This window comes from Manacus candei, unplaced genomic scaffold, assembly GCF_025592945.1.
Source record: "Manacus candei isolate 608988 ecotype Guabito, Panama unplaced genomic scaffold, ASM2559294v1 h1tg000005l, whole genome shotgun sequence".
NCBI lineage: Eukaryota > Metazoa > Chordata > Aves > Passeriformes > Pipridae > Manacus > Manacus candei.
Genome location: NW_026138053.1, coordinates 3,441,936 through 3,457,516, shown reverse-complemented (window position 1 = coordinate 3,457,516; position 15,581 = coordinate 3,441,936). Strand labels below are relative to the sequence as shown.

General features: G+C 46.4%; 1 protein-coding gene across 1 annotated transcript in view; it reads left to right on the top strand.

Moving 5' to 3' along the window:
• The first annotated feature begins 11,833 nt into the window (after window positions 1-11,833).
• TRABD2B (TraB domain containing 2B) overlaps window positions 11,834-15,581 on the top strand; it is a 274,212-nt gene continuing 270,464 nt past the window's right edge. The window contains exons 1-2 of the mRNA XM_051799771.1: window positions 11,834-12,482; window positions 12,919-13,479. Coding sequence (XP_051655731.1) covers window positions 12,375-12,482; window positions 12,919-13,479 — 669 coding nt within the window. The 5' untranslated portion in view covers window positions 11,834-12,374. The remainder of the gene's footprint in view (window positions 12,483-12,918; window positions 13,480-15,581) is intronic.

Below are 15,581 nucleotides of genomic sequence, written 5' to 3'. Positions count from 1 at the left end.
TAAAAACTATCTAAAAATGTCAATGACATTATATTACATGTGTAGCTCGACAGCATCCCTTTACAAACATGACTGTAAAGAATACAAATATGAAATTAAATTCACCTAAAATTATTGGACAGGAACCCAGTCTAAAAAGTGGGCAAGGAAGGAACCCACTCCTCCCGAGCTGTATTTACAGTACCTTTGATTTATATCAAACGCTTTAAAAAAAGTATTAAAACAAAAATAATTAAGGCGAGCCAAATCCTTTCCTTGCCAGCACGCAAAGCTTGTCCGACCGGACATATTGAGACTATCAATTGGTGGTGTGTATTTATAACCCAGTGCTCAGACTACTTGGAACGACAAACGCAAACAGCCACAAAGAAGTTACTTTGTACGCTTGGCACAAACAAATCCCTGAGATGAAAAGCAGCCCGGCGTTTATTTTGGGCCAAGCTTCCTCGTCTTGACGATCCACGACGTGGCACGGAAAGGGCAGTGTTACCAAAGGACACAAAAGCACATGGAGATGCATCATTAGAGCAAACACAGACCAGGGTGCCAGATCTTGTTATTCTTGCTTCTTTCTTCCCAGAATGGATGTCACTTTCCCTACGTTCTCCCCAAAGCCCACTGGTTTGGAGCTTGGTTGTTTGTTGTTTTTTTTTTTTAAGGACCAGGCTTGTCGGCACAGCCTGAAAAGTTCTTACAGCTATAATTTAAAACTGAATTGTGTTGATTGAAAACACTGCTAGCATCTGACTGCAGACATGTCTGAAGACTTCCACATGGATAGTCAAATGAGGACTGGTGAGGACATGGTGAGATTTGCCTGAAATATTAAAGCAAGCTCTGCAGGAGCCATGATCCCCAACTGTGCACTGTGTAGGCAGCCTGGGAAATGCCCATCTAGAGATCTGGTAGATTCACTTAAACATTGAGCCACAAGAGACCTGAGCTGTGTAAGGCACAGCAAGACACTGTGGTAGTCAGTCATCCTTGAGAAGTTTCTCAGAACAGGAAGTTCATATCCAAGGCTGGAGGAAGAAATCTCAGTGGACTCCCAGTTGGCTTGATACCGATACCTCATTTATCCTCCAACATGACCAAATCACAACCGAGGAGAATGGAAGAAGAGTGGTTAGCCAGTGAAGACGCAGCTTCCTGGAAGAGAACACAGTGCCTTTTAGGAGGAGTTGGCTGAGAGAACGGCAGTGAGCTGACGGCTACCAACAAATAATGAACAGAGGTTGCAGGTGACCAAGTGCAGTTTGGTTTTAGGAAAGCTGATACATGTCGTTTCAGTTCAAAGGGAGTATCTTGCCATCTTCCATGGTTCCTTCAGGGGAGGATGTGCTCAGGCTTCTAGTTCTTATCTCCAGGACAGACATGGACACTGAGCCTCAAGTCACATTGTCCTATGCACGGATGATGGAAACTTGGCTCTTTGATGGTACGAGGCTTTCATTCTTCTCATACCTTCATCCCCTTAGATATGTCAGGGAGCTAAAGGCATGAGAAAGTCTTAATAAAGTTTTACACTTCTAATGACACTCAGCCTTCAAAAGGAAGGTCATAGGTGATTTGAGAGACTTTTCTCTCATTTCATATAAAAAGGAAAAGATTTCTCACAGCTCCTTAAACACCAGAATAGATATGCATATATTTTTCACTATATGGATTCAAATCCTTGGTTTCTTTGGCAAAAGGCCATTTAAATTCTCATGGATTTGTTATTGTCTGCTATAAATTTACTACTCAGAAAGAATAATATTTCATATGCCTTGTTGTCTGTGCCTTTAAAGAAGGTGAAAATGGATTTAAGTCTTTCATTGGGCATCTTGATGAGGGCAGAGAAGGAACACAAAAAGAAGCCAAAAGGACTCTTAAAGAATTGATATAAGGCTCCATCAACAATAATTCAGTTGATAAACTTAGGTCTCTTTTGCAATGAATTACAATGCCAAGAGATTTGTTCTGTAAATTCTGTCCAGAACTTGGCAACATAATTCCTAAGAAAGAAAGCAAACTCCTCGGGGACTTCAGCAATACTTTCCATCTGAATAAGCAGGGGGTTTGATCTTACTCTTAGGTTTTTTACTACTTTACACAAAGGAATAGGGGCAGTAGAGACAGTTCACCAGCACAGGTAGGAACGGGACCTCGCACTCTTCAGTTCACAGTTTCATAGGTCACAGCTCCAAGGAGTTAAATCCATCAATCTAAAGCAATTTCCTGGGCAGCTCTACTTACTCCATGCTTCTTTACTATCTCCACAGCAACTTCATTTAGAGAGGACACTGCAGGGATCTTACCTCCCTGTATCATCCCCCAAATAAGGTAGGCTTGGGATTAAGAGAGCAGGACCTGGACTTCAGCAGGGGCAGAGATCCAAGTGTGCAGAAAAGTGTGCTTGGTTTTGTGTGACAGTGTAGAGTGAAATCAAAGAGTCCCGCTGTTTGTACTCTGGAGCTTCTCCAAAACTTATATTCAGATCCAGACTTGCCTCCATTTATCAAACTTATTTAGCTTGAAGAGTCTGACCATGTGGTTACCACCATATTAGTATCTGAGATATATTAAGTTTATGCTACTGAACGAATTTATGACTTGAAAGCCTGATTCTTGTCATTGGGGATCCAAGATGTGGACAGATGAAGCAATTTGCCTAGAGTCAAGAAAAGGGTGAATTACAAAGATGAGGATTAAAGCAGAACCCCTGAGTCTCATGTGGCTGGCCAGTGCCCAGGGTGATCCCCTCTCCAGTGACTGAAAGATCAGTGAACTGCTCTCTAAATGAACGTGAACTCCCCAAAACACAGCAAATGGTATTTTTCACACTTTGACTAATGAAAGCTTGGCACATGGCATGAAAAATAAAATCCTCACTGCCAGCAGTACAGATATATATAAAACGATGTTTATTTCTACAGGGCTTGTGAATAAGCAAGACATTTTTCATCCATGAAAGGCAGTTTCTGTGTGCATGTGCAAGTTAGCAACAACAACAGAAAGTGTTACTGGTGATCCCAATGAATATCATCCCAATGAGATTCAAACAGTCGTAACTTTTTGCTTCCAAAAAGAAAGTCCTTTTTTTACTTCACCCTACAAACTTCTAGGTTTATTGTGGCTATATTTCTCTGCTCTCGACAAAAATACAGACATAATTTGTCCTTTTGTTTCGTATTTAGAGACTAGCTACCATCACAGCATGTATGGAGAGAGATCCAACAAAAAGATGTGCTCAGAAAACACAGTTGCCTGCAAGATCTACTTCCACATGAAAGAAAAGTTAGTTTCTGAAAAAGTGAGAGGAGCTCATTCTTGACGAATTATGACATTGCTTTTACTGGATTCTTTTTTCCCTGCTTTCTTGGTGCCCTCCACATGACCAATGCTAACCAATGCCCAGCTCCTCACGCAGGCAGACTAACAGTGATTACACACAGAACAGGACCAATGGTACGCTACAGACACACTTCCAAAACAGACAGTATCGTCTCTTTGCCTGATGAAAACGTTTTGAAAAAAAGAGTGCACTGACAAAAAAAAAAGCCCTGAAAACAGTAACTTCTGTGATAAACTGATATTGGGATTCTCCCACACAGATAAAAGATTGACCCAGTCACAGTCTTCCAGTTCACAGCAAACATTTGATAACCCTTTTCAGCAGAGAAGCCCTTGCAGGCATTTTAGGGACCTGCCACAGTGTGTAAGGTTTACTTCTTCTCAAGTGCAAAAGGATTAGTGGCACTATTGTAAACTTGCTTCAAAGAAACAATAGAAGAACTTTTATAGTTCTGCAATAATCAGAAGATATGTAAGTAGAGATAAGTGAGTTGTGATGTGCTTCAGCATAGCAGAGCATCAGGTTTTATTTGATTAATCCTTCCCTACAGCTTGCAATGGATATACAGAGTGTGATTTCAGAGCTTTTCAGCAGTAGCTTCAAAGTACAATCTGAGTATCACAGATTCAATCAGGCACAGCTGGATCTCAAATATATAAGCCACTTCGAGTTGCACATGAGGAGGGAAAGGGGAAGATTACCATGACCTAAAATGTTAAAGCATCTTCTACGTCATTAAGTGCATTTACATGTTCCACTCCAACAAGCAGAAATTGTTTCCAGGCAACACAAAGAAATCAGTAGGACTCCACACTAGGTATGTGGGTGTACAACATACATATGCACTGCTCCTCACCTGAGGCTTCCTAAAAATAGGCCAAAATCATGTTTGGTGATTTGGACAGAGAACTGGCACAGTTATAAGAAAATTACAGGTATTGAAAAGTCTCCCTGTCATTTTCCTCCTGTGGGAGAGGACAAGGGATACAGCATGGAGATGGGTAGGATTCCCTTCTAACAATCTCAACCAAATTTCCACATAAGAGGCAGCCAGATTTCTCGTGTAGTAGGTGCCCTAGAACACCATGAGAGGGAGGCACATATTGCCTTGCAGAGCCCCCAGTAGCCCATTTCTCAGGAAACACTGTCACAGGCCATGTTGAAATGGAGAGAGACCATCCCCATGACGACCCTGCAAAGGCATAAACTTCCAGCCTCACGGTTTCTCAGCACCACTAGCAGTTCTGCCCAAAGCAGAGTCCTCCTCCTCCGTCTTACTTACTTGGAAAGTAATTCTATAACTTTGTAGGCAAATCTATTATTCACCCTTTTTAAAGTACTTGGGATAACTTGGAAGGACTCACCAAGTGTTTGCACACAGGTCCACAAGAACAGGAGGGTGTTTTGTACTGGATCTCTATTAAAAAAACAGTGATGCAGGTGACCTGAACCAAAAAGGCATCTAGTGGCCAAGTAAAAGGCAGTCAGGCAATATCTATCACTTCTTTCTACACTAACTGGGAAACTGCTACAGTCTTGACCACACTGTCACTCAGGAAGGGTTGTGGACTTGAATACACCCTTGGAAGTGTTACCTGTGCTTGACTTGAAACAGGAGGGATTCTGAATGACCCTTCTCTGAATGCATGGAAGCTTTCTAGTGAAACTTGGCAGCTGAAGAGTTTTATTGCCTTCATGGGGAGACCACCTTGGCCACCTCTGACAAACTCTATGGCTCAGAAAGGTAAAACGGCTGCTGTTAGAAGAGCTTTCCCAGAATCCACCTGAAGGCCCAATAATCCACTCAGGAAAATGGGTGCAGCACATGAAGAAACCACCTGAGCTATACTTGCTCATGCATTAAATATCCACTGCGGGAAAATTTTTAAAAAGAGACTAGATTGGCAGGGTAAAAGACAGCTGACCTTCAGAGGAGACCTTTCCAAGCACCTTACACCACAGCACTATCCAGGAATAATATGGGAAAGAATAATTTGGGCACAGGATGGATGAAATTAAGTCAGCGGCTGTTACTGAGCGCTAGCCCTAACTCCCACTCCTAAGTGAGATGGACATCTGGTTGGGATAGTGGAGGTCCAGCCGACCCAACTCTGGTTAGACTGGATGAAATCCCTTCTAAACATACTTGTCTGAGGTTCATGAAACCCAATATACAGACCCATATGGCATTTTGAGATTATGGAAGTTCAGATCCTGGCCAATTTCTATTGTTAAGCTCACAAAACACTGAGATAAATAACGGAAAATGCTTCAGCTGCTATTTATTTAGGGCACTTTTGCCATGTGACATCAGAAAATATTCCATGGTGGAATTTATTAACATAAAAATGGGCTTGGTGAGACTTTGTGATCTATTAAACTTCCAGCTAACTAGACTTTTGTTTATCCAATCGACAGATGGTGTTTTTCCGAACTGGTTATGTTGATTCGCAGTACTGAAGTGGTTACTGGAAAACAGGACCGTGAGTTTAATAAGGAGCAGGCCCACACACATGCAACAAATGTGAGCCACATTCTACCAGCTCCAAAAGAAAGAAAAAAAGAAAAAAACCAGCAGTTTTTACACCAAATTACCAAAATATTGGCACATTTTGCATGACCGTCGTGTGTTCCAAGCCGCTGGAACAGGAATGCTGTTGGTAAATGAGCCACTTCAGACATATACACAATGTTACTGGATTTGCCTGGAATATTCTGCTCCAGGTTAGGAGAAGGACAGCCCCCCATAGACTCCTCTTTCAGAAGTGCTGTCTTGGAGGGCCGTTTTAGCTGCTTTATAATAAAGACTCATCCCACTTAGAAAACCCCTCTGAGGCTTCTCATTAATAAATGTCAATGAACATAATATGATACCCAGGTTGTAGAAATCAATGGCAATCTAGAAACCAGGAAAAGAAAACATACTGAATGACAATAAGGAGTGGAGCATTTAGAGGACTCTTGAGCAGCTGAACTCCCAATCACTCTCCAAACATGAAAGAGGTTTCAACTGTTTATGAAATTAAGTGGAGCTTCTGGAACTGCACACTGAACTATGCTGAACAGGAAGAAATCTCTTTGCTTATTAGGCCTCAAGGAGGCAATCTATTGTACTATAGAAACAGCTACAGCCTTTGCTATGCAGCGGGGAGATTACTGCTGTTCAGGTGGATGAGTGGCTTTCAGATTTTTTTTCACAATCTCTTTGATTTAATATGTTTTAGGAATGGAACAGCAATGTTCTGCTTAAGTTGCAGGCAGAAATTCTTGAAAAGATGAGATCCACCACACTTGTAGTAGAAGGATGTCAGAGAAGTTCAGGCTTCTGCCTGCATGGGCTCAAATCCAGAGTATCTTTGAGAAGATGGGGAAAAGAATTGAAAAGCATATAATGGAGCATTAATAGCACTCACCTATCCCATCATTTTGTGTGTGTGTATATATGTGTATATATATATATATATATATATATATACAAACACAGTAAGATATATAAACACACACCCATCACTACATACACCTTCTTAGAGTTGTGCATAGGTAATATTATATACATACACAAGCACAGACTAAACTTTATACAGAGGGAGAATGCATTCCAGAGTCTGACACTGGGAAGGGTTTTCTTCAGCTATTTACACGCCTGGTCTCAGGCAGGATGTGGTCTGTCATTGCAGAGGCCACAGCACAAGGTGAGACTTTGCAAAATGTAATACAAGCTATTAATGCTGGTTGGCCTGCAAAATTCATACCTAGTCCTTAGGAGGGAGGATGTCAGCATTGAGAGGGGATTTTCTTCAAGAACTGGATTGCTTGTTTCTGGAATGCTGAGACAAAAGACGCCGAATTGGACACAGGGGGACAAACAGGCAAGGCAATATAAGACTGACTACAGTGACTACATCGTATCAATTGCAACATCCGCAAGAAAAAAAAGATGTGAAACATTAAAACAGTTGTGATAATTCAGTGGTTTCAGTGTGACAGCCCTAAGTAGCAGAGGCTTGTTCCACTGACAACTGCATGTTTCAAATCATGAACTGCAGGACTGAGCAACGTTATATGCGACTACGACAGCTAACATCAAAATCAGTCTTCTGCGGGAAAATCTATTTGCCAGACACATCACTGCACAGGTGTCATGGCAAGGAACAAGTCATGGCATGACAGCTAGCAGTGCTCAGTACTTTTTGAGTCCAGGAGAGCTACACGTCATGCCACCTGTGCATAAGAGAGCAGAGAAATCTAATTAGGATCTTTAATTGGACCTGAGCAACCTGATCTAACATTGTAATTAACCCAGCTCAGAGTGAGGGCAGTTGGACCAGAGACCTCAGGAAGTCCCTTCCAACCTGAATTATTCTGTGATCTGTAGCATACAAAAAGACTGAATCTCATTTGCCATCTCTGGCGGGAGTAGAAGACACTTTCGGCTTCATTCATGGAAAAAGGAAAACCTGGGTTCTCACTCATTCAGTTTTGACATAGGACAGGTTTTGGGAAGGTCAGTGAGTCAGCCAGAACTCCTTTTTGTGGGAAAGACATAAGAAATGCAGAGGCTGAAATCCACTGGGCGCCTTGAAATTCTTCAAAAGAGAGCACACCATGGCAGAGACAGGAAAATACTGATACAGCACAGGCCAGCAATACAATGTTTTTCCTGAGAGGAAGGTGAGAGGAGTGGCAGAGACAAAAGGGTAGTTAGCCCTGTAAGGAGCATGTTCTGTTAAAAAAACGGTACATTTCCCCACATACAAATACTGATCCTTCACATGCTGTTTCCTCTCAAATCTAGTAATCTTCCTTACCTGTTGGAAACTCACTGTAATTACAAGTTCCAGTGCCAGCTTCTCATTAACAAAGAAATTTGCCCTCTATTACAAGGGGTTTTGTTTTGCCTCATTAAAGATATTGTTAAAGCCTCCACAAATATGTTTTGTACCCACACAGGCTCCTTACTGAATCTGGCTGTCTTCGCTTCCTGTTTTAGCACAACTCACTCGGTAAGTTGTTGCCTCACTCTACCCCTAAAGTGGTTGCCTTTAAGTAGTTGGTGAAATGCTTAATGTTCATTTAGTAAAGATCTTTGAAGATGATACATGATGTAAATATCATGCTTCAAAGTAAATATTATGCTTCAAAAAAATACTATGGCTTTTGTAAGATTAAAAGCTAATTCCCCCATCAGTTTTCTTAAAATTTGTTAAACCAAAATAATGCAAACTTCCCTTTGCAGTTTAGCCCTCTTATCTCTTCCCAGTTTTTAATAGTCAGTATTTCCCATCTGATTACTGCTCATCACATTGTTATATTGCTTTTACAGCCTTGGGCTTTTTTACAAAGCTTCTCTATTACTCCAGATAGGCACAAAACAGTAGCAGGTAGGGAGCAATCCACATTTTCCAAAGATCAGAACCATTATTTAATGTTTTTGTAAATATTTACTTTAGAAGCAGGCTAAATGTTACTTAAGATTTGTTCTAAAACTGATGTGTTTAAAAGTAAAAAATCACGAGGACATATGGAACTCATCTGAAGGAGAAAAAAAATGTTACAATTACACAAAAGAATTAATTTCCTTACTGTTACCAAAGAGTTGTCTTCATAAAACTTGTGGCATGCTTTTGTGTCTTAGGTGGAACATCATGACACATATCATGTGGTTTGTGGTCTACTCTTCCTACTGCCTGAAGCTCTGGCTGCAGTTTCCCCAACCTGACTGTCCCACCAAATCGGCACACACCCTCATCGTGCTCCCACTGGGATTTTTGTTCCTGTTCTGCCCTTTTTTTTTTTTTTCTTCCCCTTCTTCTTAGTCATCTTACCCACAAGCAGCATAAATCAAGGCGAGGACGTGTTTTCACAGCTAGGCAGTTCTTGCAACATCAGGGCTGAGTTCAGGGAAATGGCTGGAAAACTTGCTATACCCACACACACACACACACACACACCTGCCTTTTGGCTCATGGAAGACGAGCACAGTGCCAAAGATGTTTGTTTATTCTTGCCCCTGGTGCTTTGATATGTAGGCCGCCGATGAGGGTAATCGCCTCCCTCACAGCGCAGCACACAGGACTGAGCAGGGCCTCACATCTCCTCACAGACCTCCCAGGCGTCTTCCCCATCACATGAGGTGCTGGGTCACGTCACTGGTGATGTCCATACCAGCCTCCTGATGAGGCCCCTGTGTTCTTTCACTACTTTGGAAGAGATTTGGGAGAGAGCTAGAGAAAAGGGTGGACCAATTCAAAGCCACTAAGCCAGGCAAGTGCAGCCATGTGTCTTTGGAAGTGGTTCTTGCTGAACACAAGGACAGTTTGACCCAGTTGTGAGCAAATGTGGCAGATCTCCATGCTACAGTGTCACGACAAAATCAAGCCTGTAGCTTTTACATGGTTTGTGTAAGCTTAGGAAAAAGCAGTAGGATACTGTGTTATGACTGGACTTAGCCCTTATGCTATTGCATCTGCTGGGACGTGGACCACACAAGCCTTCCTGCTTTGGACTTTGTTTCAGGTGTGGGCACAGCCACCTACATTGACCACACTTGGGGTAGGTGGCTTGGGAGCAAGTGCTAGGGCACATTTGTGAGAAAGGTGGGGCTGCTGGAGAGAGAGAGATGGCGTGGGCACGTGCAGCCAGGCCCTGCCTCCCGGTCCTCGTGGGGATGTGTCATCACACCAGCAGTGCTGAGGAGGAGAGCTGAGAGGCCGGGCCCAGTGTTGTGTCTCCCAGGGGCAGATGGGGTGGGGAGGGCACATGAGAGCTTGATGCCTACAGAACAACGCACACACCTGCTGCCATCTGCATCCCAACAGCATGGAGACACAGGTGACTCCAGGTCCCCACCACCAATGCAGCCATGACTCAGCTGAACATCCTGTGCTGCAGTGATAGGATGTCTTGTGTACTAAGAAACACTAAGAAACTGCCTCTTTCTGTCCTTCTGTCTTTCCCTTATCTGAACCTTATCCTTCAGGGTGGAACCAGAAAATTGAATATTTCTTTGAAATACTAAAGAACTAGAAACACTATGAGGAAAACCCAATGCCCTGCTCCTTTGCCTGATTTTTACCTGTCTGGAAGACCTCGAAGGAGAGAGAAGAGGATGAGTGTCCTCACTTAGAAAGGAGCTGCTGTTTCCGACACTGTAGTTAGGAGAATGCTCTCCCATCAGGAGCAGAGTGCAGGGGATGCACGCACAGTGGTTCAGAAGTCCCTTCAGCAGCCTGGTAGCTCCATTTGTTCATCAGTCACTACAGCAAGTGGTGTCTTTCCCAGTCTTCCCAGGGCTGTCAGGAAGCCACTTTTACAGCCAGCTGGGCCCGAGTCTCACACTGGCTTTGGCAAAATCCTGCTGGCTCCGCTCCAAATTTTGCCAGAGCAAGAACCCTGCCTCACAACAGTAATGACTGGATTTCATCATGCAAACTTTGGTAGTTTTGATCGCTCTCAATACAGTGAGAAACTTCCTGATTTTGGAAAGTGTTCCCAGTCTGGGAGGTGATGGGAAAGCCATGACACAAATTGGCTCTGCACACAGTTGGAAGGGTGATGGAGATGCCCAAGGCTGGGCAATGTCCTGCAGGAAGAATTGGGCACCCTAACCCCCATCCCTGCCCTGAATGGATCCAGAGGCAGGAGGTCCTGCATGTGGTGGTGACATGCACTGTCAGCCCGCTCTCTGCTCTGAAACATGGGACACCCGGGAGGTGGAGTGACTGGAGGTGCTGAAGCACCTGCCGAAACAACTTCCAGGGAGCTCCAGACCATCAGGGATCCTAGACGTGCTCCTATCACCAAGAACCACCTCAGATCTTGTTGCTGAGGCTTTTTAGTCCAAGCGGGAGCTGCATCACTAACGGTGCACGTTTGTGAACTGGCAGGAGTTTCCTTCCTTCCACCCTCCTGTGAGGCCTGGGAGGCGGGGGACGCCCCTGGGGCGGGCGAGGACGGCTGAGGTCCGGGGTACGGTGCTGCCCGCGCCATGCAGTGACCACGTCCTTGGCCCGCCCTCCACGCCGGGCTCGGAGGGGCCGGGGAAGGCGGCGCCTGCCGGGACATGTCGCTTCACGCCGGGAGCCGCGCGGGTCAGCGCGGCCTGAGAGCGCTGAGCGGGGGCGCCCCGGGGCATCCCCCGGCGAGCAGGCTGCCCTCGCTACAGCCTGTCCGAGCGACTCCGCCACATTTACCGAGCTCGGGGAGCGTGTCGGAACGCGGCGGTGTTCGGTGTTGAACGCGCGGGCCGGGCCGCGCAGGTGCCGCGGGCCGGGCGGGCGAGGCGGAGGCGCCACCGCCCCTCCTGAGGCGCGGCCGCTGGGGCGCCATCGCCCCCTGGCGGCGGGCGCGGGCGGCCCGGGCCGGGCTGCGCGGAACTTTCCGCCCGAGCGCGGGTCCGGCCCCCGCAGCGCCGAGCGGGGAGCGCGGGGCGCTGCCGCCGGCCCGCAGAGAGCACCGCCCGCCTTCCCCCGCCGCGCCGCCGGAGCCCCTCCGGGCCGCCGGATTTAAACTGAAAAGAAAAAAAAAAAAAAAAAAAAAAAAAAGGAAAGAAAATTCTTGTGTTTAAACTTTTTTTTTTTTTTTTTTTTTTTTTTTTTTTTTTTTTTTAATTTTCTGGCTGTTCCTCCACCCGCCCTCCCCGCTCCACGCTCTCCTCCCAACCTCCTCCCGAAGCGGCGGGGCGGGAAGGAGCGTCTCCGGTCTGCAACACCAAAGCATGGCGGAGGCTGGCGATGAGAACCGTCCTCCTCTAAGCATCCAGCGCCTCTGACAAGCCCGGAGCCAGAGGGGGTGGGGGTGGGAAAGGGCGGGAGGGGGGGAGAGCATGGGAGGGAGGGGGCGGCCAGTCCTTCCCCCTGCACTTGTCAGATGCAGATGGGACTGGCAAAGTTTGTTTGAATAAAAAAAAAAAAAAAAAGGGCTTAAAAAAAAAGGGGAAGAGCAGGAGGAGGGGGAGGGAAAAAAAAAAAAAAAAAGATCCTAGAAATCCAAAAAGGCTCATCTGGGAAGGAGAGAGAGGAGAGCGAGAGGAAGCGGGATGCAACTCAACCTGACGCTGATCTGCTTCGTCTTCGGGGGGTTCCTGCCCGACGCCGCGGCCCGGCGGGAGCAGATGGACACGGGGCAGTGCGACCTGCCCCGCTCGGTGAGCCGGGCCGGGCCGGGCCGGGGGCGCGCCTGCCGGCGGGGGATGCGCGGGGGCGCGCGGGGGCGCGAGCGGGGCGGGGGGCGCGCGGAGGGACACCCCCCCCCCCCGTTTCTCCCCGCGCCGCGCACGCGGGCGCGCGTGGCCCCGCAGGTGTGGCGGCGCTGCCCCGCGTGTGCCCCGCGCGGGGCCCCGCGCCGGGAGCGCGGCCGGAGGGATGCGGGGCCGGGCGGGGGAGGGCGGCGGGTCACGGCGGGGCTCGGCCCCACGCGGGCCTCCGGGCGCCCGTGGGCTTTGCTTCGCTGGGGCTCGTGCAACGACGCGGGGGAGCGGGACCCCCGGTCCTCCTGCCCTGAGGGCAGACCCGCGGGTGGCATCGCTGTGTCCTGCCCTTCCGCCCCTCCATCTCTGACCGGCCCCGCTGTCCTCCCCGCAGCAAGGAGAGCTCAACTCCTTCCTCTGGACCATTCGCCGCGACCCCCCCGCCTATCTCTTCGGCACCATCCACGTGCCCTACACGCGAGTTTGGGACTTCATCCCTGACAACTCTAAGGCCGCCTTCCACGCCAGCTCCAGCGTCTACTTCGAGCTGGACCTCACGGACCCCTACACCATCTCCGGGCTGGCCAGCTGCCAGATGTTGCCCCACGGAGAGAACCTGCAGGACGTGCTGCCCCGGGAGCTGTACCGCCGCCTCAAGCGCCACCTGGACTACATCAAGCTGATGCTGCCCCACTGGATGACCCCGGACCAGCGAGGCAAAGGGCTCTACGCCGACTACCTCTTCAACGCCATCGCCGGCAACTGGGAGCGCAAGAGGCCCGTCTGGGTGATGCTCATGGTGAACTCCTTGACCGAGACAGACATCCGCTCCAGAGGGGTGCCAGTGCTCGATCTCTACCTCGCCCAGGAGGCTGAGAGGATGAAGAAGAAGACAGGAGCTGTGGAGAGGGTGGAGGAGCAGTGTCACCCGCTGAATGGGCTCAACTTCTCCCAGGTAAGGAGGCTTCTGGGCCTCGTGTCTTATCTCAAGACGTGGGGGCCATTCTCCTGGCATTTCCATCAGCTGATGGGGGTGAACCCCAAGCCTGTTGCAGTGGGGTGGTCACTCATGGGCCTCAGCAGCCTTTGTGTTGGGCTGCCCGCTCTCCATCCCGCCGATCCGTGCTGCCTGCGGAAAACCCACGATGTGCGCAGTGTGTGTATCGTGCGTGTAATTTATTTGAGAGGCAAATGTCCGGGGTGTAAATGTGTGTGCCTGCTGGCTTGCCACTTGTGAGGGAAACTTCCATGCCTCCAGTCCTGTCCCGGAGCTGGGTGAAAAGGGCTTTTGTTTGTTTGTTTGTTTTGAAGTAAAGCAGCTCTGTGGTACTTGTCAGGAAGAGGATGAAGCATGAACAATGAAAATAGAAATTTCGACATTGCTCAAAATGATTTAAGTACACGCAAACTGTCTTTTCAGTGGTCACTCCGGGTCAAAACAAAGTGGCTTATGGTTGCCCTCATGTACTGGGGGAAATTAAGTGTGTAATATGCATGGGTTTTTTTTCATTTTAGAGCAGGTAAAGTTCATCAAAAAGAAAGGGACGTAGGATAAGAAACAAAAGTTATTGGTGTAACTGGACTCCGGAATTCTTTCAGTGGATTTAGCTTTAAAAAACCAAATACTAAGCCATGAGATCTATTTCATTTCAGTGGATTAATCAGGAACACAGTAACAGCTATTGACTTTGCTTTGTGGAACTGTTTATGTGAAATCAGATTTACTAGAAGTTGAGGAAATGAATGTGTGTGGAAGAAAACAAATAATCCAGGGGTGATTTAAGGTGGTGTCAGTTACTGCTATGATATTTCGTTTTTAACTTGCTTTTCGTCATTAGTTTGGGATCAGCCTATTTCCAGCCTTATCTTACTGTCCTAGTTAGACCAAAAAAATTCCTGGTGATGTGGGAATAAGGATTAAAGGACTGATCTTTGGTGTGATTAAAATGTCCTTAGAGTGCCTTCACTCCCTGCTCTCCTGAAGTCTAGGGGGAACTATTTTAAGGAGAAAAAGTCTGGCTTTCACTAACATTTGGTTCATCCAATATATCAACAAGGCGTCTAACTCTGCATGCAGCCTTCAGAGGAGAAGATTGGTTACATACTCTTTTGGAGGAATTTTTTTGTTTATCAAGAAAAATAATTACGAGAAAGTCCCTCAGGCCTTTTGCATTAATTAACACACATCCAAAACAGGGAATTCGTTTTTCCCTCTTCTGTCTGAAAGGTTTAAGTGCCTATCCTCTCTGTTCAACCCCTTCTTTAGGATGAGGTAAAAATAATTAGCCATTCCAGACATCCAGTAGTGTTTGGTTGTATTGGGTCAAAAATGGCAGTTAGAATCAAGCACATGAAAACACTTGGTTAAAAATGTACCACTCGGAAGCCTTTTAAAAGAGAATCATATTGCATTTTTTTCTTTTTAGAGAGAGAGGGAGTGACAAAGAAAGAAAAAGGGACAGACTATGAAACTCACTGCTGCTTTTACCGTAATTGTTTTTCTCTCCAAGTTTTAAATAGAAACCAAGTATTTCCCTTCATTTTGTCATAATAATAATCTAAAAATGAACAGCAAAGGTATTACTGCTATTGGTAAGTAAAGGACAATCATTCAAAACATTTGTGCTGATTAAAAAAATACACTACATTTTAATTGTTCAAGAGAATCGACAAGGTTGCTAAAATAGGTCAGTGTTCAGGAGGATTTTTCCTAGATTGAAACTTTTTCTGGGAACAAGGCCACCAGAACAACAGGAGACAAAATTAAACGAAACAAACCAGATACTTATTTTCTTGCTTCCTCTAGATTTCATGCATCCTGACACCTGGCTAGTTGTTTAACAATAGTAATTTGTAATGTTATCACATCGTCTGGCAGTCCTACTGCTAGGTGTATTACTGTGCTAATTTAGTGGAGTGGATTACTATTGCGAGGTTACACCTCCCAATTTCAGGTTTTGTAGCCGTCCTTAAGCAACACGTAATTAAAACACACTAAAATGGAAATCAGAAATTGAGCAGCTTTTGTCTCATAGGGTGTTTGCACGGTTTGATGAG